Source organism: Odontesthes bonariensis, chromosome 15 (assembly GCF_027942865.1).
Source record: "Odontesthes bonariensis isolate fOdoBon6 chromosome 15, fOdoBon6.hap1, whole genome shotgun sequence".
Lineage (NCBI taxonomy): Eukaryota > Metazoa > Chordata > Actinopteri > Atheriniformes > Atherinopsidae > Odontesthes > Odontesthes bonariensis.
In genome coordinates, this window is record NC_134520.1 from 957,657 (window position 1) to 985,626 (window position 27,970).

Genomic DNA, 27,970 nt, shown 5'->3' on the forward strand with positions numbered 1-27,970 from the left:
ACAGGTTCTGGATGGACCCGCCTCGGTCTCACGCAGCTCTCCTGCGGGGGCTGGACGGATGGGGTGAATATCCAGCCGCCTCTCAGCTTTCACCTGTTCAGTCAGGAAGTGTCGCCTTCGGGGCCTTTTCTCCTTACGGGATCCGGATACGGGACTTTTACAGTCATGCTTGGTGTTCCTTCCTTATTGTTATTATTGCTTCTATTTGCGGTAAGTCCTCAGTTTCTTCTATTTGAGAATGATTGTTTTTCCAGGGTTCAGAAGAAGGAGTTTAAAACTTGAATGTAAAAATGGTAAATGGACTAAAGCCTCTCGTCCAGCTGATCACTCAGAGCGTTTTACACAACACGCCATATATTAGTGTATAATAAGGTATAAAGTATATATATAGTATATATTATAATTAGCCTTCAGTGTCAGAGGCTATGGAGTGCTGTTTCCTACACGGTAAATCTACCGGGCCAACCCTGGCAGCGTTTCCCACACATAGACTAATTCGTGGCGGTGCGCCACAGATTAAACACCGGCCGCGACATATTGCGTTTCGTTATTAATATTTTTTTTAACGCTATTTAAAAAATACTCGTATTCGTTCAGCTGCATTTCCTTGCTGCTCTCCCTCGCGTCTCTCTCGCATAGCCTACTCACACACACAGCCCCTCCCCTCCGTGCTTCCCTGGAAGCCTGGAAGCTTGCTAGCTTCAGCGTCGCGTTAGATTAGCTCAACCGAAAGAATTCAAAGGTTGGTATCACGTGCACCTTTATAAAATCACACATTAAAAAGTCCTATAAAAATATTTTATATTTTGCATACAATGTTGTCCCGTCCCGACCCGACCCGACCCATGGCAAACAAGGGATTACGCCTTCTTTATAAAGTTAACTAGTCGCAAGTTTGCCGTAAAAAAAAAAAAAATGTAGTTGGGTTGTCGAGGTCTAAACACTAGCAGCTGTGAATCAAATAAAGTAGTTTTTTAAACTCTTACACTGAATGTTTGCTGCTTCAATCCAGATGAGTATTGAAAAATATTTTCTGCGATTGAAAAAGAGAAGAGCGTGTTGAGGATGAGGAGCAGCCTGGACCGGAGGTATCAGTCTGAAACAGCTGAGCAGTCCGACCAGTGTAATTAATGTTATTCATTTGTTTACAATGAAGATGTGAAAATCTGCAGATAAGCCGCACCTGTGTTACCCACCGTGACACAGGTGTCACACATCCTTACGTCCCCCATCATTTTCCTTGATGGAGAAATTATCCAGGTTCTTAAGTCCCAATGTGACATATATGTCACATTACAGATCTCTGACAGTGGGGGGGTGGTATTTTGGAAAAACATTCTGAAATGGGTTCTATGTGGTCTATTTAGTCTGTGTTATAACCCCCTTAATTTTTATTTAAGTAGAAATGGGTCTGGGCTCTTAAGGGTTAATACAATAAAGTTTCGTGTGACCAATTATTAACGAGGGAATTATTTTGAAGAATTTTTATTTTTTTTACACGCAACCCAATTGGAGTTCAATTCATTGTAATCATAATTTATTTCAAAATAAATCCAATCCTGTAAGTAGATCCTTCCCCAAGTGGAGGAGTTCAAGTATCTCGGGGTCTTGTTCACGAGTGAGGGACGAATGGAGCAGGAGGTTGACAGGCGGATCGGTGCGGCGTCTGCAGTGATGCGGGCTCTGCACCGGCCCGTCGTGGTGAAGAAGGAGCTGAGCCAGAAGGCCAAGCTCTCGATTTACCGGTCAATCTATGTTCCTACCCTCACCTATGGTCACGAGCTGTGGGTAGGGACCGAAAGAACGAGATCGCGAATACAAGCGGCCGAAATGAGTTTCCTCCGCAGGGTGTCTGGGCTCTCCCTTAGAGATAGGGTGAGAAGCTCGGTCATCCGGGAGGGGCTCGGAGTAGAACCGCTGCTCCTCCGCATCCAGAGGAGTCAGATGAGGTGGCTCGGGCATCTAGTGAGAATGCCTCCTGGACGCCTCCCCGGTGAGATGTTCCGGGCCCGTCCCACTGGGAGGAGGCCCCGGGGAAGATCCAGGACACGTTGGAGAGACTATGTTTCTCGGCTGGCCTGGGAACGCCTCGGGGTCCCCCCAGAAGAGCTGGAGGAAGTGGCCGGGGACAGGGACGTCTGGGTTTCTCTGCTCAAGCTGCTGCCCCCGCGACCCGACCCCCGGACCAGCGGAAGATGATGGATGGATGGATGTTATCAAAAGATCTATCTAATGCTTTTCTTGGTATCGGTATCAAGTTTGGAATTTTCCTCCAAATTCTTTGAATGATTTTGTGATATTCTGCACTTTAGAGGGAGAAATATGCAAGTCTTTTTTTCATTCTTTTTTAAACAGCACATTTGTTGACAAATCGGAGAGCCTCGCCCCTCTGCTCCTCAGAGACTCAGCCTTTCATGGATGCAGCCTGTGGGCCAAATCATGGTTACAATGGCGTGTTTGAAATAAAATCATCAGCACCTTTAGGGCCTCATCTGTGAACAGCTGGCTCTGGGATTCTTTGTCATATGCTATCTATGCTGTTGTGTTGCTCTGCAGTTAGTCTCCCAAAGTCCTGCTAAACTTCGGTATATCATGCTTGTGCTTCAAACAAAGGTGACTGAAAGCAATAGTTATTGGATGTCTATACTTTCAGAGCCTTAAAAATGAGAAAATAGCATTGTAGCTCCAGTCAGAGTACTAATGGGTAGATAAACATTATGTTAAAACTTGACTTCAATAACAGTCTGTAGGGCTTCATCCATAAGGCATAGAGTAAATTGCTTTTACTGTAACTCAGAGCTGCTCTTCGGGCAGACATCCAGCAGTCAGTCAGCAGACTAATAAACCTAAAGGGGGCATTTCTTTACACCACAGTGGAAAAAAACAACCAGGGTCTAAAGCAGTTACTTCATTATTTGAAAAAAATCCCTGAGGATATAAGCAAAGGTTACTTGTGGTCAAATTTCAGCTTCAGATATGTGAGGCCACTCCTTTCACGAGAAGTTTGTACTAAACAATAACTTGTCTCAACGGTTGAATTTCCACGAAGAGGTGGGGTGTGTTCAATCTCTCCTTAATAAAGGCAGCCACACCATACCTTACAGGTGTACAGTTAAACACTCTCACTGCACTTTAAATATCAAGATGGTGCTCCTCCGAGAGATATTTGGCTTTAATGAGGACTGACATCCCATTTATAAACCCCCAATTCCAGGAAAATGAAGGAAGTTTTCTCAAATGTTGTAAAAACAGATGTAAGTACACTGGTCCCTGGTGGAGGCGGATGGCCACCCTTCCTGAGTCTGGTTCTGCCAGAGGTTTCTTCCTGTTAAAAGGGAGTCGTTTCTCTCCACAGTCGCCTCAGGCACGCTCAGGCCGGGAGATTGGACCGAAAAACAAAAAGTTTTCAGTGCAATCTGTTGGTTTTCTTAGCTAGGAAATTGTTTTTGAATTGGCTCTATATGAATGAATTGGATTTGATTGGATTATGATTACAATGAATTGGACTGTGTCATTGAGATGACATTTGTTGTGATTTCTCACTATATAAATAAATTGAATTGAATTGAAATAAAGAATGTGCACATTGCTCATTAAGATTAAGATCAGATTTATTGTCATGCAACACACAAAATTGGTCCTCAGCTTTTAACCCATCCAGGTTGACACCTGTTGACACACTCATGCACAGGGTGGGCAGCTATTCACAGCGCCCGGGGAGCATGGGGGTACGGTGCCTTGCTCAAGGGCATGTGGGTTTTAAGGCTGGGCTTAGGTCCTTAGCAGTTGTCAGATTTATTATGACCACATGCCTTAAGTAGGGGAATGTGCACCCCAAAAAGTTATTTTCAACTACGCCAAGCAAAATATTTTTATTTCTTCTTTTCCTTTTAATTTATTTTGGTTCAAATTGCAACAGTATAATTTCCCATTGGGTATAAGAAATGATTATTTAGTTAAACTCCATTTATTTTTTTGGAAGTCTTTACCATGTTGTTTGTGTGGATTCTCAGTTGTCCAAGCCTTGGTAATCCCAAATATTCAAAGAGAAGGCAGCTTGGCTTCTTTTTGGTTCTTGAAGACATTTCACCTCTGATAAGGAACACTCGTTTGAAGACAGTATTGCACACATTCTGCACCGAAAATCTCATTTACGTTTAAGAAAAGAAGATGCCATCCTTAACTGTGTGTCTATCTAGTTGTGACCTAAATTTGAGGAAAACTTGTTCTATTGAAGCGCTTGGGATTCTCCCATGCTGGCATAATTGATACACCAGTCTGTAAAGATATGCAGCTGACTTCCTGTCAAATGTGGGTTTAATGTGGAGTTACTTGTGTTGTGTTACAGCTCCAGGTTGTTTCTGTGGTGAGCGCAAATTCTGGAGACAATCTGGTGAGAAAAAGAAGAGAATGGATTCTCCCTCCAAAACCTCTGATGGAAAATGTGGACTACACCAAGGATGTGTCTATAGCCAGGGTGAGTCAGTGATGGCCATTTCACTTTAACTCCACTTACTAACCTGACAGACAGTATTGCCATTACTATGATATTTCGATTTTCTAAAACCATTTTTGGCACTGAAGATACTGAAAGTTAAACTGTACTCAGTGCCCACTTGCATATGGGTGACAGAGGCAAGTTCCAAAAAAATTTGTCTTATAATATACTTGGGGCTGGGCGATATGGGAAAAAGTCACATCACAATATATTTTTTAATATTTTCATATCAGTCTATATCAATATATATCACGATATTAAACAAATCACTATTTTGTGAATTTTAATGCTCCACATAATTTGCAGTGCACACTACTCTGTTTCGTGTCGGACTTCAAAAACCAAAATACCTCCACACCACCAAACTTTTCGGGCCCTTCTTAGCAACAATGTCATCCCTTACGCTTCGGGCTGTGTCTTCCCTCGTTTTCGTTTTATCGCCCATCCCTAAATATACTTAATATGTACTTCCAAATTTGAACAAAGTAAAACAAAGCTACTATACCAATAACATGAGAAAAGAATGTGGTGATAGATGCAGCTACCAACTCAGGTTAGGTTTAATGTCAAAGACCTGTTCTGTCATGGGTCTACTTTTATGGTGGAATGTATTTTTAGTCTTTTCTTAACTAGTTTTTCCTTGGTGCAATAAAATTATCAAATGTTCTACTGTTTCAGATTCGATCGGATATTCAAAGTGGAACAAATGTTGTCTACTCCCTGGAAGGCGTTGGAGCAAATCAGTATCCCTTCAATGTGTTTGTCGTCGACCCCGACAATGGAAATGTTCGTGTGACCAAGATCCTTGACAGGGAGGAGATCGATACATACAATGTGAGTTATTCCACAGCTGAAAAGAAGATGGGGCACAATGATTTTCAGATCCTTTTAAGATAACAGCATTAATTTCATACTAAATGTTCAAAAAGAAAAAAAGTATAATATTGCTAATTTTAGATTTGTTGAGCAACAAGTTTACCATTATGTTGCATTGTTGTTGCTTTATCAACTCATCAGTGTTTCAAAACTGGAAACCAGTTGCTGTTGTTGGGAAAGGAAATGTTCTCAACAGTTTGGGCCTCCTTTTTTGTGTTTTTATTTCATAATGTACCAGAGTGGTAGCTCGGGAACCTGTTCAGCATTAATGGTGGCCTCAAAGATAGGCTACTTACCCACATGTGTGCTCTAATACTCACCATTACCATCAAAGATGGTACATTTGAAACAAAAACAGACCAACAACAAAGTAGCACTGCCAGTGCTGTTGCCTGTCTCCTATGCCCTTTGGGGGTCTGAGTTGGAATAACTGCGCTATATAACTTTGCTGTACCGGCCCGAGAGCTGAGGTGGCAAAAACAAATAGACCCCTCTCACGCTCCCAGGTATAAGGCTAAGCTAGCGCAACATTGTCAGTACGATCATCATGGCAGAGGCACCGAAGAAACAGAAGAAGACGTTGACTGATGAAGCAAGGAAGAGAAAGAGAGAGGCCGACAAAGCAAGAGACCGGACTAGAGTTGCTCTCGGAACAGCTTTTACTCGTTGGCAAGTGTCGTAACCGTACATTACCTCCAAGCCTGTAGGGGGAGCGCCATAGTGGGCTTTTTGAGAAGTTACATAGTATTGCTTTAATGAGTGATTCAGATATTCATATTAGTAACTTGCTTGAATTTGCTGTATTTCCATTTCGTCTTTTCAACATTTATTTACCTTCTTAAGTGTTTTAATGAGTGTCATTTTTTAAACAATTTATTATCCTCATAGGTGCCAGTAATGGCTGCTTCTTATATTTGATAAAGAAATATTTGACAGCTATTGGCACCTCTATTAATTCATGTCAAGACAAATGGCAAAGTCAGCAACTTCTCACTCTGTATGTTCTGCTCCTTTAGCTGGCTGGTGTTGCTAGGTTCCTTAATGGCACCAAGGCGGAGAAAAAAATTGACCTACGAATCAAAGTGCAAGATCAGAATGACAATAATCCAGTGTTTGGAGCATTTGAACCGGTGGAAATACCTGAGAATAGTCCTCCAGGTTAGTTTTGAAAGTTTTCATAACAATATTTTGTGTAAAGAAAATTAACACTACACAGTTTCATTATAAATTAAATACGCCTTTGTTTTTAATCTTTTTATATTCAAAGTAATGATTTTTTTCATGCTCTAACTTACCTTAGTAGACAAATGTGGACACTTTAGAAAATGTTTTAAGAACATAGGAAATAGCTAAACAGCAATGTTTAAACATTTTTTTCTTGTATTATTTGATTTGATATGAATAATTTCAAGTGTTACAACCTTTTCATTTAATGCTCTTTTCACAGGGACATCAGTGACAAAAGTCTTTGCAACAGATGCAGACGAACCCGGGAATGTCAATTCTGTCATTGCATACACTCTCATAGATCAGAATCCACCTGGTGACATGTTCAGGATGAACCTCGATGGTACAGTCTTTGTCAAGAAGTCGTTGGACAGAGAAGTATGAACGATACGGACATCAGTTGTCTTTTTATGTTTCTGTCATTTTTACACACCCACATACAATTTAAATGTCTTTGTGTGTGTTTGTGTTGAACGATGAGAAGAACTTGGCAGTTAATTCAGTTCATTCTTCACAGTGAAGAAGTCTTAATCAGATGATTACTGTCAGAAAACCTACCTTTTAACAAGACCAAATCAATACCAGAGTTTCCAAAAACAGTTCTTTGGGTGAGAGGAGAGTGAAAAGAGAACAGATGATCAGTGACAAACTACAAAAAAATATACACGGTTCAGTAAACACAGACATAAGCATGTTCTGCTAATGTAGAACTACTGCCAAGTTACTGCAATATTCAGAATGTAAGTCCTGAGTTGGTAATAGCAGAGTGGCGTCCCTCCCAGAATCAGAGTTTTTTTTTCAACTCTCATTGCCAGGTCTTTTATTATTGCTCTCTCCAATATTTATTAATGTTAATCTTATTTCTGCTCGTTCTAATCTGATAGACAAACCTTAGCTTCAGAAAGAGCAGTATGGTTTTCATCCGGCTCATGGAACAGTGGACCAGATCTGTACCCTTGCAAAGTTTCGGAAGTCCGAGGTCATTGAAGTTTGAACGTACATGTGTGTTTTATGGATTTGGAGCAGGCTTACGATTGTATCCCTCAGGGAATCCTGCTACTGCAGTACCAGAGTCTGATACAAGTTATCAGGTCCCTTTATAACCAAAGCAAGAGTTGTGTCCACATCCTTAGCACAAAGTCCAGCTTGTGTACATTGCATGGTGGGATCCACCAGGCTGTCATTATGTTTGTGGTATCCATGGACAGAGTCTCAAGGCATAGCCTGGGAGAGGAGGCTGTCTGCTTTGGGAACTTCAGTTGTTCTGATGATATAATGTCCTTTTGATCATTTGATGAATTTGACTGAAACATACAACAAAGTCTTGAGTTTTTGTCTGAACTAATTTTAGATTGCCCAGAAAATATCCCAATGTAAATTATTGTTTCATTTCAGACAAATGATCAATACATTCTAACAGTGCAAGGTCAAGACTTAAGAGGCCAATCAGAGGGGAACATTGGAAGGGGCACTGTTACTATAAAGCTCAGTGACGTAAATGACAATCCCCCCACTCTGGAAAAAGAAGAGGTAATTATCTTATTATAATGAACACAGAAACATCAACATGTACATATGTTATAGTGTATATTGGTGCATATGGAAACTTTTTCCGGGGAGGTTTTGAGATGATTTCAATTTTTAGAATACATGGAATATTTTGATCAAACATTTGTCAGAAATCATAATTAATAGATTTGTCATACAGATACATAGTCTTGTACTCAATCAAGTTAGTTTAATCTTGTAACGTATTTTTATTTGCAGTTTGCAGGAAGCATTGAGGAGAACACATATGATGTAGAGGTGATGAGATTTAAAGCCGAGGACCTGGACCTGAAGGGCACAGAGAACTGGGAAACTGTGTTTGAGATTGCTGAAGGCAATGAGGCTGGATACTTCAGTATAACAACAGACCCCAAGACCAATGAGGGCGTTCTAAAGCTGGTCAAGGTACTGACATTTTTAGATGTGCTGCTACCCTAGTCACTTCTTAGTTGAATTTAACAAGTTGTTGGATGCTTCACAGGCAAGCAATGAAAGAAGGTGTAGAGGATTGACAACAGTGTTCTTATCAATAGGGATCCAGAAATGTTGTGTTTAACACTAAGTCCTACATGTCTGCATTACCAAGCTGTGCCACCACCAGCATGTTGTACTGGCCAGGATCATCTGGTCAGACATGTGAAATCCATGTTTTCAGTTAGTTCTGAAATTTTACTTGATATTTGAAATCATCCACATAAATGTGAAATCAGGATCGACGCCTGTACATTTGTACTTTAATGAATCTGTTGAATCACTCGGCTAGAATGGGATAAGCCATTTTAAACTTGTCTGGTTCTCAAGATAAGAGAAAATAGAATAGAAAAATCCTTGATTCATGCCCCGTGGGGGAATTTCAAAGTGTCATGTAGCTCAATTACAATATTTACAATGATTTTATATTAGAAAAAAATAACTAGAAAAAGCTGTTCCTGCGAAAAGCTGAAAATAGGGAAAATTTGGCAGTAAAAACTGTTGCTGAGGTCTTGGTTGAATGAATTTCAAGTTGAAAAAGAAATTAATGAAACAATTTGAAGTTGATTGAAAAAAGGCACTCTTTAAATGACTGAACAAATGTCAGCAAAGAAAAGCTGAAGGGTTAAAAACAACAAAAGGATTTCAAGCAGAATGAATATGAGTGAAAAGTCTTGAAATTTTGCTAAATCATTCTAAATGGGTGAACTAAAATAGATATGCCAGCTTAATTGGAACCTTAAATTGAATTTTAAAAATGCAGAAGTAACAGCTGAACAGTATTTCACCACAGAGATGAACAGTTCTCATGAAAAAGGTCAAAGGTTAAATGGATCACCAGAACACTGATGTTAAATGGAAAACAGAGAAACAAAGAGAAAAAAGAAAGAAATGCTTTGATTCAGAACAGCTAAGGTGACACTGTATCTCTCAATGTGACATTAAAGCAGTGTCCATCAGTGTGAAAAGGTAGAATCACATTTATGTACAAGTGAAATGGAGATCTAACATAAAGATGCACAGTATTCTATCAAGAAGGTCAAAGGTCAAGTGAGTACTAGTCAAAATAAATATTTCTATATATATTTCTATAATATTTCTAAATAGTTAAACTGTATGACAGTTAGAGGAATTTGTTTGAAACATTGAAAAAGCTGAAAGTTATCAGTGCTCACTCTGCTGGCGTTTGATTCATTAAAAACCAAGAAGGAGCAAAAATAAAAGTTAAATATTTTAAAAAATTGTAAAAGTCAGAAATATTAAAATATATTGCATAAATCTCCTGAACGAGCTGAACATTTTGAGAACAAAATTGAAATTGGCGAAAGTATGCAAGAGTAAATAAACTTCAAAAAATGTACGGAAGAACTAAGAATAAAGAACAAAAATAAAGGGAGATAAATGCTTTACAGTTTCTCACAATAAATGAACGTGAGAAGAACTCAGCAGTCCCTGTTAAAAAGCCTTCTGGCTGTGGGGACAAAGGACCTCCTGAAGCTCTCAGTCCTGCAGCCTCTCACTGCAGCTGCTCCTCTGTCCTGCAGGATGCTGTGGAGAGGATGTTTATTGTTCTCTAAAACAGAATCTAACTGGAGTTTAATCGCTGGAATCCGCTCTGGTAGCTCAGTTCTCTTCGCCACTGGATAATTCGCTCTGGTAGCCCAGGTAGCTCACCCTCCACAGAGAAATAATGATTTCCGGCGCTCAGGTAGCATAGGTCGCTCTTGGTGTACACGCAGCATCAGGACTCTGAGTTGTACCTGAAGTCTGATGTGTACAGGGTGAAAAGAAAAGTAGCCAAAACAGTACCCTGCGGAGCCCCAGTACTGCATTCCAGTGTTCCAGAAACACATTTCCCCATCCTGACATAAGCCGCTTTGGGACTGTAGGAACCTTTGGCAGTTGTAATAACCTTTTAATCCGCGGGGCCGTTTTCTCCCGTGTTCGGACATACAGGAACTCGGGGCTTTCTCCCTTAGTTCCTATAACTATTTAGCTCCTTCTCCGAGGTCGGGTCTTTTCATGGTTCTATAGAACGATCTGAGGGAGGTGTGTGGTGGTCGGTAGCTCCGCCCCATGTCATGCTATCACGGCTGAAATGTTTCCACATAGACACAGACACAACCGGCGCGTGTTTAATAAGTTAAACTTACACTTGTCTCCTTTGTCTGCAGCGCTCTGCTCTCCTTTCTTCCTTCATGAAATGAAAAAGTATCTCCTGACTCTCTCTGTGAGCTTTTCCAGCCTCGATATTAGACGCCTGATGTGATCGTCCATGATTAATATCACCATCATGCAGACCATAAACACGGTGGCCTCCCTGCTCTCCATGTTAGCTTCTTGGTGGTGTTTTTTCTACTCTCCTTACTTTTACCGTTTTGTTTTGTGTTTGAATGTAGCGCTAAACGGCTAACGGCTAACACGTCACTGAAGCAGACGGCTGCGCGCGGCGCATCAGTCCCTATCAGGTCCCGACTCATGTGCGAATGCAGACTGAAACAGTTCCGCTGGGGAAGGATAGTTATCAGAACGAAATTCGAGGAGGGTAGTTCTGATAACTACTTTCTTAGAACGGTCGGTCCGAAAGCGGCTATACTGTGGTCTGGCAGACAAATAGTCTATAATCCATGATGTCAGGGAGGGGGCCACACCCATACCGAGCAGCTTGTCTTTCAGTATGGGAGGCCGTATGGTGTTGAAGGCACTGGAGAAGTCAAAGAACATGACTCTCACATATGAACCAGGCACATCCAGATAAGCATATGCCCGATGCAACATGTACAGAATCGCGTCTTCCACTCCTTTGTGTTTCTGGTAGGCAAACTGGAGGGGGTCAAGAGCCTCAGCAACCTGCAATCTCATGCAACGAACAAGAAGTCTCTCCAAGGTCTTCATGATATGAGATGTCAGAGCCACCGGTCTGTAGTCATTCAGCTCCACCGGTTGCCCTAATTTGGGCACCGCTATGAGACAAGAAGTTTTCCACAGCACCGGGACTTTTTCATCTAAATGAGGCCGAAGTAAAATTAAAGCCTCTAATCAAATCTCAGAATGTGTCTTTTTGTCAATTTAAATAATCAAAATCTATTAAAAACAGTGACAAAAATATGGCTTAAGGTTAAGTTGATCTGGGACACTTATAATTAGTCATATTTCTTTTCATAAAGATAATCGAACAAAAATCTAAGAAACAGGACACCAAAGTTGTAATCTTCCCCAAAAACAGATAGATTGTTGAACTAGATAAATACTAAAGTAGAATAAGTAGGTATATGTCATTGAAACTAATCAACATTTTAGTCAAATAACAAGTTTAAAGCTAAATTAAAAACTAACTAATTAACATAGGCATAATATAGCCTATATTGAATGCTAAGACAATCTTTTTTTTGTTTTGTCCTTTGTGGACCTGCAAACAAACAAACAGCTGTAGCTTTCAAAATGGCAGTGAAATATGAGTTATTGCTCCCTTCCAGCAGTTACTCCAACCTCAAACCTGTCTCACTTTGCACCATATCAAATATTTTGAAAAAAAAAAAAAACAATTTAAGCAAATATTTAGCTCAGTTATTTAGCTAATTTGATTGATTACATATAACCAACACACAAAATAAATCACTTCAGTCTTTAATAAATGTGACTGAAAGTATTACAAATTAATGTTAAAGGTACTTGGTCTGTACTCGTCACTTTTGTGCAGAGCCGGTGCCTCAAAGCACCATTAGAATTATTACTATGGCAATTGTACACTCCACATAGATGGTTCATATAGAAAAGTAGTCATTGCTCAAAATATATCAACAAAATGCACATTTGGAGTTTACCAAAAGGCCTTGGAGGATACCTCAAACATGTAGAAGGAGGTATTCTCATCAGATGGCCATCGAGGAAAACATAATCCATACAACACCATCCAGTGAAGCATGGTGATGGCAACATCATGCTGTTTCATTGGAAAGACTCAGCGATCAGTCAAGACAGGGAAAAGACGCATAGTGGTAATTCCAGGCAACTTCTCGAGAAAAGCCTGTTTCAGTCTTTGAGAGTATTGAAAGTAGAAAGGAGGTTGGTTTTGTATAGAGTGAAAGATTTTAAAATTGTTTTATGACTCATAAGTCATTTGATGCCTCTTCCAACCACTTGGAGCTACAACTTTTCACACAATGACAAGAAACCTCAAATCGTTCATGTTAGTTAAAAACATACATAAAAAGCAAAAGCACTTAAAGTTAAATCATTTTAAATTGTCATAAAAAGGGTAAAGCATATCCACTTTCCCTAAAGTATAAGGTGTACCCATGGTAATTGGCTGAAGTATGGATACTGAAAAAAATCCAAGCAATATTTCATGTACATCATTTATTTATTTCATTTCATTTCATTTTAGATGTGCTTAAACTTGTGTTTGTTTTTTGGTTGTTCTTCCATTTTCCAGCCTGTGGATTATGAGGATCTTAAGAATCTTGATTTAGGGCTGGCTGTGAGGAACAAGGCTCCACTGGTTGATGGATCTGCTGGTGGAGCTGGTGTAAGTTTTGGAGGTGGCGGAAACGGTGCTTCTGGAGGATCGGGATCATCGGGGGCATCAGGGGCATCGGGATCATCAGGGGCATCGGGGGGATCGGGGGGATCGGGATCATCAGGGGCATCGGGGGGATCGTGGGGATCGGGATCATCAGGGGCATCGGGGGGATCGGGGGGATCGGGGGGATCGGGATCATCAGGGGGATCAGCTTTTAAAACTTATCCCGTTAAAATCACTGTGAACAACCAGAAGGAGGGACCACAGTTTGATCCCAAAATCAAAGCTATTCCCATCTCAGAAGGAGGCAACACCTTCAACATGAAAGAAACTATTGCCCGTTACACTGCAACAGATGTGGACACTGGGAAGCCTGCTGAGAATGTCAGGTCTGTACATGCACATAGATATAAAGGCTTTTACAGATCAACAGAAGTGTCAGTTTTCATTTCTTCCTGATGTGTGTAAATTTACTTTAATTTCTGCAGGTATGTCAAAGGGTTCGACCCTGACAACTGGCTAACCATTGATCCAGAGACTGCTGAGATCTCACTGAACAAGTTGCCTGACAGGGAATCTCCATTACTAGTCAATGGGACATATTATGCCCAAATACTCTGCATTTCAGAAGGTATGTAAAAAAATAAAATAAATTAGGCTGTGACTCGATTAAAATTTGTAATCGCGTTAACTTCAGGCTTTGAAATGAATTAATCAAAATTAATCGCACTTTAATCGCATATACTTTATCCTTTAGAAAATTAACATTTTCAACAATATTTCAACAAACACAGAACATATCCCTATTTGAAATCTGAATGTAGCATGAAACACACAGTATATAGAATCTTGGATGTTAAGCTGCGTTGGGCCCTGTTAGCTTCCACGCTAGCTGCTACATGTTTAGCGTTGAGATGATATTTGAGGCTTGATCAGCGGCGGCGCCAGCAATTTTTCTTTGGGGTTGCTATGCAGTTGCTGCATGAATGTGAGGGGTTGCTAGTCAACCCCCCCCCACCCCCCACCCCCGCCAATCATCAACGCAACAACGTTACTGACCCATTAAGGCTGATTCATACTCGGCGCAAACGCGCAACTGTTCTGGCTCGAGAACCATTAATGACGTCATCGAAAGCGCCAGCCCCTTCACAGTTCCTTCAGCTCATAAGCGCAGTTTGCGCCGAGTATGCGTCACATTTGCAGTTCTCTCCAGACCAGTGGGCGTCACTGTTGAGGAAACAAGCTGAAAAGCATAGGAAGAAAGCATACACAATGCCACCTGTGGTGTCACGTCAGCAGAGGCTGGCACATCTGATGCGGAATGAATTTACTCTGGGTGTAGAACTGTATATGTATCTCAGAGCTAAGCGGCTGCGGCAAAAACAGAAGAGATGGTGGAATGTTCGTCCTTTGCAACAAGACGAACTTTGTCAAACGTTGTCCCAGTGTAACTTCATAGACGTGTCGTACAGATGTTTGTAGAGGCGCACCCTCTCGGTCACCGCGGTCTCTGCAGTGTTCATTTTTTCTTTTTCTTGGTCAGCTGTTTCCGTTTGAGCGCGCGCGAAGTCAGAAAAAAAGTTGTGTGCGCGACCTTGCGCCGCGCGAGGATTTTCTAGCTTGCGAAGGGGGGCGTGGCGGAATTTTGGGACACGTGACCGTTTGCGCCATTTGCGACCAGCTAGTATGAGCGAGGTTGCGCCGAGTATGAATCAGCCTTTACTCCACCGTCTGCATGCAGCCTTGCATAGTGTAATGTAGCCTTGCATACTGTAAACTTTAAGTTATCAGCGGAGCTTACTGCTCACAAGCAGACAGATGTCGCACTGTGCGTTGTGGTGGAACAGCTGCATAGAAGGTCCAGGGGCAAGACAGCCCCAGCCCGTGTACGCAACCACACACGCACACACACGCACACACACACGCACACACACGCACACACAGGCATACCTGTCCATCTCATTCATTCATAGCCCGTTCACTAAGGATAAAATAGCCTACAAAGGCTACTTTGCCCACTGTGTTCCTCAAATAAGTTCTGATCAACTGCATCTTGGAAAAAAAGAGCTGGGAGTGAATGAGCTACAGTGCGGACTTTCTATTTCATCTCATCTGACGCACAGCAGTTGTAGGCGACAACTTTCAAGAGATAGTTCTACCCGGCGGGCTTCCAACAGTAGCCTGTACAGTGCTAAATCACACAGGCACAACATTACGTTCAAACTTGTTGCTCACACCAGTCTGTCCGCTGCCACAGCGGACACATAGCCGACTCAAGCCAATCTACTCGCATCACATTATGGCAGAGGAAGCACGCTGGCAACCTAACATAAAGTAAAAAGTGTGTCCGTTATTTTCAAAAGATGGTGCTAACTGCACTGACACTAGGCTACTTAGCAAGTAGCTCTAGATAGACTGCAAGCACCTAGAGTCGACTAACAAACCAAGTCACAAGAAGACTATTTGATAATAGTGTTTCGGCGAGCATATGAAAAACAACTGGGATTTCCTACCTTATTTGTGTTACTTGAAGAAGGACATCCTCAAAATCGCCATATTCCAGTTAGAATCGCCAAATATCCATTTAGAATTGCAGTTTAGCTATGTTATGAGTGAATGGGTGCTAAAATGAGAGGAAAACTGTAACATATGACTATTCAAAAACGAATTAAACTGAGGATACAATTAAATAGGGTTTCTATTTATCTCCTAAATCTGCTTTATGGAAATATTATTTTAGACCTCCGATTTCCCCGGGTAATTTAGAACAGACGTGATTGGCTGACTGTAGAATGACATCACCACAGCTACTGTAGATCTAGGAACAATGTGGATAGCAGTTTCACCAGTAAAGCTGGTGTTTTATACCTTTCCATATGTATATTTATCAGGGATAGGCTACCACGCAGCAACATACGTGATTCTTTACTTCTTAATATTGTTGTCGTTGTTGCACTGCACTTCTGTTCTTTGTGAGCAGTAAACCTGCCACTAGCCCCAAAGTTGGGGTAGCTATGGGGTGCTGAGCACATTCTTGGGGTTGCTATAGCAACCGCAAGCAACCCCTTAGCGCCGCCTCTGGGCTTGATACGCTGTGGTGATACGCGAATTCCTTGTTGCATAATCTCCACACAACCACGCTCTTGTCGACGCTTCCATCCGTCTGTATTTAAAAAAAAAATAAATAAAAAATAAATTATAGTGTGCGATTAAAATGCGTTATTTTTTTATCGCGCTAATATGTGTGTAGTTAATTAATCGAAATTAACGCGCTAAAGTCCCAGCCCTAAAAATAAATAAATATATGGAATTTCAGGATCATCTTTTAACTATTCACTAAAGCTTATTACAAGTACCATAAAAGATAGCATTGCTTCCTTTCAACTGCAAATCACCAAAAGCATTATCACTCGGTCAGACTGTGACTTTACAGCTCAGCTCCATGACCAAACTGCGTTTATTTGTTTGATCCATATTGTCACCTTTAGTTTATGCCATCCACATTATGTCCCCATTATATAACAACTTGCCACACGTGTTTCTAAAGTATATATAATGTATAGTAGGATTTGGGAAGTCCAGTTTAAGAAAAAAAAAGTCAGGATGTGTAAATTATGATTTACTCAGCCTGACTGGCTGTACATAAATAAAACAGGAACCAGCAGTCAAATTCATGCAAATTAAGAAACAAGAAAATGGTTTTACTTTCAACCAATGTACAATATTACACATGGCAAACCTTTCTTTTCTTGACATTGGTTGAGTGGAAATAAATGATATGCAAATGAAAAGGCTGAAAGTCATGGTTTTGTTTCTGTTTTTGTATCATAGACACACCAGCTAAAACAGCCACCGGCACCATTGCCATCCAGGTGGAAGATTTTAATGACCACTGCCCCGTCCTGACCAGTAACGTCAAGACCATATGTACCACACAGAATTCTGTTACTATTAATGCAAAAGATGAAGATGCATCCCCTAATGGACCACCTTTTGAGTTCACCATTGTCCCTGAAGGCACTGAAGGAAAATGGCGAGTGGAGCATCTCAACGGTGAGGAGAATATTTTGAAACATATGGTCGCAAGATAAAACTATACAGCTACACGTTAAGTTTCAAATGACTTTGTCTGCCACAGATCTGTTATGTTTTTAAAGTTTTATTAAAGTTTCAAAGTTTGAATCGTTTTTAGGCAAAAAGTTGCTTTAGGCAAATGATAACTACCACTAAATGTGTTTGACCTGTCATGCACTTAGTCTTGATTAAACTTAACTTGAACAAGAATGTGGACCTTGATTAATGGACAATGAATGTTGTGTATTTGACAGATACTGCCGTGATTTTGAGAGCTCAGGAATCCATTTGGCGTGGTTTCTATGAGATGGAATTGTTGGTAAAAGACCAGCAGGGAAAGGCCTGTACTGAGCCACAGAAAGTGAGGGTCCGTGTTTGTTCCTGTGAGGATGGAGTTGTGTGTGGAAAAATAGGTGCTACTGGTCAGCTTCATAAAGGAGCAGAGTTAGGACCTGCCGGCATTGGACTCCTACTACTGGGCCTGTTGCTGTTACTACGTAAGTGTGACCTGCTGCTGATTTAACATTGTAACACCTTCCACATTGGTGGTCCTTGTACAAAGCCCCAGAGAACATTTTTGTTCAAATGCACAAATGAAACCTTGAACTGGTTACTGATCATGACACACTTGCACTGCTTTATACTGCTGTGGTTCTGGCACTTCATATCTGTTGTACCAAATCTGACACAGTTCAGAAATGTTTCAAAGAGGTACACTTCTCCAACTTTCCAACAGTTTGTTAACTGTTCCACCAGAGACAAATAAACATAGGGTTTATTATGTTTAAATGGTAGAAATGCATTCCTCTGACCATCCTCCATTTGGAAAAGCAGGCTGCCATCTGAAACGTCTTCCACCTACATACCCATACAGTACAGTACTAAACTGTGACACCAAAAAGCTGTGAGGTGGTGGTTGCAGGAAGTTGAGGCAACACAGGGTTGCTTTGAGACCACAGACTAGGATGCACTCTGTCCAACCTAAAACCAGCTTTGTTTGGTTTAACCTGACTTCAGCCCTGAAAAATAGGTGCTATCATTGCACCAACTCTTTAAAGGGACAGTTCGCCTCTTTTGACATGAATCTGTATGACATCCCATATCAGCAACATCATTTATGAACATCTTCTTCAATTCAATTCAATTCATTTTTATTTATATAGCGCCAAATACAACAAATGTCATCTCAAGGCACTTAGATAGTAAGTCCAATTCAAGCCAATTGGAATTCAATTAATTAATAATAATCATAATTCATAAAATAATCCAATTCGTTCATATAGAGCCAATTCAAAAACAATTTCCTAGCTAAGAAAACCAACAGATTGCACTGAAAACTTTTTGTTTTTCGGTCCAATCTCCCGGCCTGAGCGTGCCTGAGGCGACTGTGGAGAGAAACGACTCCCTTTGAACAGGAAGAAACCTCTGGCAGAACCAGAACCAGGAAGGGTGGCCATCCGCCTCCACCAGCTGGGCTTTGAGAAGACAGAAAGGGGGGGAGGGGGGAGGGCCGCGGCGGCGGCGGCACTGTAACACCATTCAGGATATCTGTTGGAACAGGGAAACACGAGTTAATGACCATAATAATATCACATATACATAAAGAGAGTAAAGTGAGGAAAGGTGTGTCAGATGAGGCCCCCCAGCAGTCTAGGCCTATAGCAGCTTAACTATGGGATGTTTCAGGATCACCTGAGCCATCCCTAACTATAAGCTTTATCAGAAAGGAAAGTTTTAAGCCTGGTCTTAAAAGTGGAAAGGGTATCTGCTTCCCGGACATTTACTGGCAGCTTATTCCACAGAGAGGGGCCTGATAACTGAAGGCTCTGCCTCCCATTCTACTTTTAGAAACTCTGGGAACCTCAAGTAAACCTGCAGTTTGGGAACGAAGTGCTCTGTTAGGAAAATATCTTACAATGAGATCTTTAAGATATGATGGAGCTCGGTCATTAAGAGCTTTATATGTAAGGAGAAGAATCTTAAATTCTATTCTGAATTTAACAGGGAGCCAATGAAGAGAAGCTAAAACTGGAGAAATATGATCTCTGCTGTTAGTTCTCATCAAAACTCTGGCTGCAGCATTTTGGATCAACTGAAGGCTTTTCAGAGAATATGTGGGACAGCCCAATAATAAAGAATTACAGTAGTCCAATCTTGAAGTAACAAATGCATGAATTAGTTTTTCTGCATCACTCTGAGACAAGATGTTCCTGATTTTAACAATATTACGAAGGTGAAAGAAGGCAGTCCTAGAAACCTGTTTTATATGCGAGTCAAATGATAAGTTCTGGTCAAAAATAACTCCAAGGTTCCTCACTGTAGAACTAGAAGCCAAGGAAATACCATCTAGAGTAACTATATAGCTAGACAATTTCTCCCTGAAACGCTCAGGTCCAAAGATAACGACTTCAGTTTTGTCTGAATTTAGCAGCAGACAGTTCTGAGTCATCCAGGTCTTTATGTCTTTAAGACATGCTTGTAGTCTGACCAACCTATTGGGTTCATCTGGTTTTATAGATAAGTACAGCTGAGTATCATCAGCATAGCAATGGACATTTATGCCATGCTGTCTAATAATGTTACCTAATGGAAGCATGTATAAAGTGAAAAGAATCGGTCCAAGCACAGAACCCTGGGGAACTCCATGACTTACTCTGGTGTGTGAGGAAGATTCTTCATTTACAAGAACAAACTGAAATCTATCAGATAAATATGACTTAAACCAGCCTAATGCAGTTCCTTTAATCCCAATAACATGTTCAAGTCTGTGTAATAAGATACTGTGATCGACCATATCAAATGCAGCACTGAGATCCAACAGGACAAGCACAGGACTTCCCCCCTGCTGCATCCTGTGAGCAGAGTTCCAGCCTCGTTTTGGTGTTGATGAAGGTAGTCCGGCTAGTTGGCTGGGGTTTAAAAAATAAAGCGTTTTGCTTCTCAGAACAATATGCGTTCAAAAGAGTAATACATTTGCATCACAAAATCGTTCTCCAGGAACGATTTTGTGTCAGAGCTCAGAGGTCACAATCTCTTGGCCCTATTTTCTCTCCCTTCGTATCACTGCCTGCTGCCGCCTGCCGACAGCCGCACCTGTTACGGTGTTTGCTGCTCGGAAGCAGGGGGCTGCTCGCTCTGCTCTTCGGTCTGCGCTTCGGTCTGCTCGGTCTACACATCACGCAGTATATTATAGACTATTTACAAATGCTGTCATGCTTTCTGAAACAGTTTTACCAGTGTGAGAAGAACCCTGTCAAACGTCCAGAGATTATCTTTTTTTTCATTTAACAAAAACTAGCTCAAAAAAATTCTGAGCAACATTAAAAGTAGGTTTGGCCAATATGTCACAAAATATTATCCTGATAGTAATTTCCTCATTGATTGGTCTCAATCTTTAGCATGATATAGAATTTGATTAGTTGTCAGTATGTATGTGTAACAGCATACTTTTTTGCTATGTATATATGTATTTACAATTATATTCATATGTACATTGCACGTAATGACATAAGCATCATGTGGGCTACTCACCAAAGACAGAACGAGGCGCTGAGTAGATGCACTGCAAGCAGCTCTATTGTAAATGAAGAGGGGGCTATTTTAGATAGTCGGCCGTGGCTTACTGGTTAGAGTCGGTCGTCCAATAACGGGAAGGTTGGCGGTTTGATTCCCACTCTCGCCACTCAAAAAAAGATTGGTGGAACTGATAGCTGGAGGGGTGTCAGTCCACCTCCTTGTCACGGCTGAGGTGCCCTTGAGCAAGGCACCGTACCCCCATGCTCCCCGGGCGCTTCATGGCTGCCCACTGCTCCAGGTTGGCATCTGTCTCTGAGTGTGTGACCCTGTGCATGTGCATGTGTGTGTCAACAGGTGCCAACCTGGATGGGTTAACAGCGGAGGACAAATTTAATGTGTATGCATGACCAATAAATCGGATCTTTGTCCTTGGGAAAGTCATTGATGAATTGGTGATGAATGGGTTTTCACCCTATGCTCATTTGTGTAGAAACTACACATTCTGTATATGCTGCATAGATAGAGTGAGTGTGTGTGTGTGTGTGTGTGTGTGTGTGTGTGTGTGTGTGTGTGTGTGTGTAGCTATTGAGAAGCACTGTATGAGTGGTTGTGTAAAAGGGTGAAGGAGAATCAAAAAGAGCTTTGTTGAATCACAATAAGTTTAGAAGCCACTACACATGGGGCTACAAAAGTACCTGGACTGATGACTAACCCTGCCAGATAACTCAAACTTTGATGGATTACTGCTGGCTTTGCATAAACTTTCCTCTCTTTCAAGATGCACTAAATCTTTTTTCCTTTACAGTCATCCCCCTGTTAGGGCTCTTTTGTCTATGTGGAAATAAGGAAAAATTTCCAGACATCTTTTCTGAGATGCCTTTTGACACAAAGTCTCACCTCATCAGCTACCACACTGAGGGCCAGGGAGACAATACGGTAAGACACACGTATTCAACCACTGCACCTCGACTTTAAAGTGCAGCTGTGTTGGTACACTTAAGCCCCATACACACACGTCGCTGCTATTTACTCGCTACTCGCTCACTCGCCTACTCGCCACTCGCTTGGGTGCTTTTGCTGACTTGGTGTGTAGAAGTTGGGTGGCCACTGTTTGGAGAAAACTGGGGGAACGTCACCTGTCAATAATCTGTATTCTGCATTTTAATTGGCTACTCGCTTTTACTCGCTTACTCGCGTAGCTCGAAGTTGAAATATGTTCATCTCGGAATCCGCCCACATCGCATCGCTTGTACTCTCCTCGCCTACTCGCCTCCTCGCCTCGCGTGAACACATAGACATTCTATTGACTTCACTCGCTGAGCGAGTAAATAGCAGCGACGTGTGTGTATGGGGCTTTAGTGTTTGCTTATTGGAAAGCTGCATTTTCTGGTTTGCAACCACATAAAAAAACTACTACTGACTTTTGAATCCGTGCTCTGCTCTAGGAGGTGCCAACGACGACTGCTCAAGTGTGCACTAATACAGTTCAGAACACCGTACAGAGGGCGCCTGTGACAAATTTGGAAATGCAACAATCTGTCACTTCCATAAATGGGTATAATGGGGTAACCAGCCACACGGATGGAATGTGGGGGGTGAACAATTGGGACGGCAGTGGCATCTACTCTGTGTCCGAGGGCAGAGAAGTAAGAGGAGGTGGAGGAATTTATGATGGCTTAGCTCTGTCAGACCACTTCCTGAGACAGTACTACAGTCAGGTGAGAAATCAGTTGAATGGTGGGAAAGGCTCAACAGATAATTAATTAGTTTTTGAAAAGCTTGAGATTTGCATGAATTACAAAGGACTTGTTTGCCAACTCTGAGCTAAATAACTTGATGTGAATGAATGGAATGTGGCTCTTAGGGTCCACAGCTGTTTTACATTAGCATGACAGACATTAGCTTTGTATTTTAATATGAGGACAGATGTCCAACTTGAAATTGTATGCCTCACATGTGAATTTGAATTCAAGATTATTTTTTTTGATTTGTTGATACTACTATGTTAATTGTATCAATATAAATTAAAACACAACTTTCAACACTAGGCGGCTGGTGGAATTGACAACGCTGGAGTGAAGGATGGACTGTTGGGGTATGACTATGAGGGAGAGGGATCCTATGCTGGCTCTGTCGGCTGCTGCAGCCTTCTGGAATCTGACGATGACCTGGAATTTCTTGATGACCTTGGACTGAAGTTCAGGACTCTTGCTGAGATATGTGGAGGCAAAAAAATCTCAAATGACATGGTTACTCCTCTGCCTAGCGCCTCTGTATCCAGTGCTCAGACATCTGAATCAAAATTGGTTACTGCCCATCAGCTGGTCCAACCTCCCATGATGCAGCCAACCATCCCCAAAGAAGAGCAGACCATCATCCATGAAATAGCTGAGCATTCTCAAATGACGAAGGAACGCATGGCCACAGTGAGGGAAGGGAGTACCTCAGCAAAAACAGAAATGGGAAATCAAAGCCAGATCTTCCTACTACAGCAGCAGCAGCAGCCTGTTTATTACACTACCACCCCCATGCTGCAGCCAGTGCACTATGTTGTCCAGCCACAGCTTCAAAACACAATGGTATTGGCTGAGGCACCAGCCACCAACCTTCAAGACATGGTAATGGTGAAGGGCATTGAGACCGGACCTTCTCAAGGATTTATTGTTCAGGGGCAGACAATGATGTCCAGTGGACAATCCCAAGGTCCAGGCACGGTACTGGTGGGGGGCAGTGGGATCCAGGGACGCTGTACCAATCTGATCCAAGCAGGAAACATGTCTGGCTCCCAAACTATTATGGTTGTTGATGGTAAGGTCCCTGCAGGCTCAACGAAGATGTTAACGGGGATGGAAACTGGCCTCATTCAGGGGGGTACTCTGCAGTCCAGAGAGCTATCAGGATCTCAGAAAGTTCTGTGGGTCGGAGAGTCAGCAAGCAGAAGAGGGCAGCAGGTCCAAGAGACAAGAGGTCTCCTCCAGAAGAGTGATGTCTCCAGCTTGCAAAGAGTTGTCAGTAGTAACGGCGGCCTATCCACTCACTCTCAGAACAGTACCTCCTCCACTACAGTGGGCAAAGTCCCCACCGTCCGCAAAGTTGTGGTGCAGGAGACAAAGGGATTTCGCTAACTAAGAGATCCCCCTTTACAGTGGTAAACCTATTCCAGATACCACAAAGAATTTTCCTGATTCCTCTTGAGGGTGATGGGAAGCTTATGAGACACAGCTATTGGTGACGGGTTGGTTGCAGTGAATATTTAAACTTGTAAATTATAATGTGATCCACATAACGCATCAAATTGAAGATGAATCATTCTCTTCTGTTTTAAGCATGATTTGTGTAATTTTATTATTGCATGAAAAAAAAGAGCAAAGTAATGCAAATTTAAAACTAACTGGATATTCCCCCATGGCACTAAAATGTTTCCCAACCTAAACATCATAAGAATATGTAGATAAACCTCAAAAGAGTAGCTCATGGAAGATGGCCAGATAATGTCACAGATTGAGAAAAAATCACCAAAATAAGAACTGACCGAGCTTAGGTTAGCTACAGAAAGTATTAAGCTGTAATAAGTGGCAAAAGGTGCAGAATTAAGTACTAAAGATAAACAGATACATAAACTGCAATCACCTTATTGGTAAAAAGGACAGCGACAACCAGTGGCTGATATTTTTCTGGTGTATCCTGGTTGTGTCACATTGACCTAATCCTGGAACTGACAAGATTTTATTCTGTTGGTCTTAAAAATGATTTTGGGTCATTTAAACGGTCTCCATTGGTTTTGGTTTAAGAGGCGACTTAATCTTTTAAAGCAGTTGTTTTTTTTGTCAAAGCTTGTGATGAAGATTTTTTTTAACATTTGTATGAATGAACTTTTTCTCATTCAAAGAGTGATGATTGTTTTTTTGTAATGCACACTTGTGTTTTTCTAAACTGTTGGTTTTACTCTTTACTTTGGCTTTTTTTTCTTCATATAAACGCACTGCATGGTGTTCTGTCAACAGCATTTTTGGAATCTGTTGGCGATGGTCAAATGATCATGCCTTTGGGATGTAATAAACATTCTTACATAAATCATACCAATGAAAACTCGAGTTATCAGTGTCTGTAATTTTCTTTCTATAGAATACCTCATTTGAAGTTCTGCTTATTGGATAACATGTCTTGAATACAGATTAGAACATTCTAAGTTCAACTCCTGGTCAGCTTGATAAGGACCCTTTAGCTCTCAATCTGGCTGAGCTTTTCCCCGTTCCAGGTTGGTTATCTGTAACCCTGACTTGTATAAAACATTTTATAAAAAAAAATATATATATACATGAAGGCAACAATTCACAGAACCAACTGATTATCCTGTCTTAGTTCTGCCCTTGATCCAGTTTCTGATATTTTATCAATTGGAAAAACCCATTAGCCTGAATATGCAGAAATCTTTCTTCTGTCAGAATGGAACTGGACAAAATGACGAAGGAAAGTGCAGTGTTTATACAGGTATACAGAGTATAACCACTTTTAATCTGTGTCCCTTCTGTGGCCAGTTTTATTCTCATACTGATTTTCAACTCCAAACGTCTGAATTTGTGAACTGCAGGCCAAATTTTGTATCAACTAAATATGGCTGAGTAGCCTTTTATTTCACTGTTTATATGATACAGGTACGCACCCATTATTGTTACATTAGAATTAGCAGATACAGTGGCTTGCAAAAGCATTCACACCCCTTGAACCTTGAATTTTATGTGAAAGACCAACACAAAGTGGCACACAATTGGGAATATTTAGAGATCAAGGAGATGTGTTGAAAAAAAAGAAAACTTCATAGTTTTATAGCCAACATTGGCATTGACTGTGTAATGTACAGAGCGCATGAATATTAGTCCATGTATGTATTTTCATGTCTATAACAAAACTGACAACAAAGCAGGCAGACCAGCATCCTAACGTTCTATCCTTGTTAATCTAGTCTTATATTGGTTAATAATTGGTTAAATAATTACATATTCATTTTAAGTGCATTTTTCATATAAATGAAGAAAAATATGCCAAAACCACCCTCACCTTACTGCATTGAATTTCCATCAATCCAAATGGAAATGCATTTCCATATGTTGAACACTTTGGAATAAGCGGGTATAGAAAATCGATGGGTGGAATTATAGACCGAACACACCGAATCTGGAAAAGAGGCATACGCTGCTGGTTGCCAATGGGTAACAAAAAAAAGAAAGAAAACATATCAACATTTTCATTAAACAATTAAGTTAGAGCAAATTCTGATAATGCACAGCAGAATATGGCTTCTGTCGTAATAACAAGCTCCCTTTTACTATAGATTTACAGTTAAATATGGCTCATTTGCTTCTCCTTGCCGAAGCTGAGGTTGCCAGTCGACATTCAAATTGTCATGATCGTGCTTGGTTGTGGTGTTTGTTTGGTTTCTAGGCGGGGTTGAGCAGGTTTTCCAGGAAGCCCTGGTGCAGTCTGGTTCAGCTCCTGGACTCATCAAGACACCTTCTTAAGGATCTGCAGGAGCGACCAGTCTTCACCAGATTGTCTCAGTGCTCTAGTGGTAATCCGGCTGAATTATGTGCTTCTTCCTAAGAAAATCCCACATGTATCTGCCCTGCCCTCCTGTGTTCTCAGTGTTCCAAGCTAAAGGATTTAGCATTCTCCTGTGGATGCTGAGACACCTGCCTGCTCGCCCCACCGTTGACTCAGTTCCTTCTGAAGCACAGCCAGTATCCTCCCCTCCACTCTGGAACTCTACCTGGACACAGAAAGAATAGACCCATGCCTTTACCTGGATAAATGACTCTGATCCTCACTAAGCACCCCCCTCTCCTCTCAGTCATCCCTTCCTCTGGATCTGCTCTTGGGTCCTGTGAGTTAGCGAGGCTTTAGCCGTGACAAATGATATATGCCATCATCTATACAGTTTATCCATACTGGCCCAACAGTAGTCCACTCAAAATAATAATGTTAATTCTATTCTCTTCTACTCTATTTAATTCTATCCTTATTGTGAGTTTTTGGTCATAAAATAGTTTTTTAACTCTGTTGATTTTTCCATTGTGCCTTTTTCTTTGATGGGGCTGTTAGTAATGACCTCTGGATACTTGTAAATCACTGGAACTAATCTGCTTTTGTGGATAAACCAACATTTTCATGATTTCTTGACCCTGAATCACTGTCTGATGACCTGAGCAGCCATTCAACATCAAATCTGAGAGTGAGATGTGAGTGGAATCAGACAGGAAGGGCTCCAGGGAAAGCTGCATACTGGGCTGAAAACTTGAATTGTGGGTGATTTAACTGTAAAGGATAGAAGCAACAAGAGCACAAAGTGGTCTGCTGTCTCATGAACATGGTCTCAGAGTCATCACACCAGATGCTGGACATTGTGGCTGCATATCCAGTATCAATATGTATTATACTTCATGTGAGGAGCAATGCCACTGTAAAATACTCATCCGAAAAAATATTGAAAGGGACTTTGCTGATCCTTTTAAAACGGTTATCTCTGTAAAGGCTGAGCAGTTTATCAGTGGTTCACCTCCACCAGTCAGAGGAGCAGTCCAAAGTTTCAGCAGACTGATGGCACTCAGTTCGTGGCTTTCAGCTGCTTGTAGTATTTTTTGTGGGCCAGCATTCCATCCGTCTTTTTAGGACGGATGGAATGTGTCTGAACAGGCTGGGCCAAAACTCTTCACCTTCACTCTTTTAACTGGACTTCCCAAAAAGAGCATTAAACATCTGCAGCTCATCCAGAACGCTGCTGCTGGAGTTTTAACCCGGACTAAGAGATCTGAACACATCACAGCAGTTTTAATATCTTTACTCTGGCTTCCAGTCAGTCACAGAATAGATTTTAAAAGCCTGCTGATGGTTTACAATCTGTGATCTGTTCAGAGAATATAAAGCCAGCAGAGCTGTTAGATCCAAGGACTCAGGTCAGCTGGTCCAGTCCAGAGTCCAGACTAAACATGGAGAAGCAGCATTTAGCTGTTATGCTGCAAACAAGTGGAACAAACTGCCAGTGGAGATTAAACTTTCACCAAATGGAGACATTTTTAAATCCAGGTTAAAGACATTTCTGTTCTCATGTGTCTATGCATGAAATCTGCACGATATCTTTGAACTTATCTGGACTGTTGCTTGTTTTTTAATTCATTTAAATGATTTTATTTGTTTCTCTTTATATTCTTTTATGTATTTTTAATGCTTCTTCCACTCCCTGC

At 41.3% G+C, this 27,970-nt stretch overlaps 1 protein-coding gene across 1 annotated transcript; it reads left to right on the top strand.

Annotated features, from left to right (window-relative positions):
- On the top strand, positions 1–24,826 carry LOC142400023 (desmoglein-2.1-like). The gene is made up of 14 exons (XM_075484582.1): positions 1–210; positions 4,349–4,477; positions 5,177–5,332; positions 6,391–6,532; positions 6,822–6,979; positions 7,997–8,131; positions 8,369–8,554; positions 13,056–13,531; positions 13,631–13,773; positions 16,974–17,195; positions 17,471–17,713; positions 21,538–21,668; positions 22,178–22,450; positions 22,781–24,826. The coding sequence occupies exons 1-14, from the start codon at positions 166–168 to the stop codon at positions 23,855–23,857; spliced, it is 3,516 nt and encodes a 1,171-aa protein (XP_075340697.1). The 5' UTR covers positions 1–165; the 3' UTR covers positions 23,858–24,826.
- The last annotated feature ends 3,144 nt before the right edge of the window (positions 24,827–27,970 follow it).

Bases quoted from the DNA above. Each gene is read 5' to 3' on its own strand.
- LOC142400023 (XM_075484582.1), top strand. From the start codon at position 166: ATGCTTGGTGTTCCTTCCTTATTGTTATTATTGCTTCTATTTGCG. The intron at 8,555-13,055 runs GTACTGACATTT...TCCATTTTCCAG, and splicing joins GCGTTCTAAAGCTGGTCAAG to CCTGTGGATTATGAGGATCT. The intron at 13,774-16,973 runs GTATGTAAAAAA...TTTGTATCATAG, and splicing joins AATACTCTGCATTTCAGAAG to ACACACCAGCTAAAACAGCC.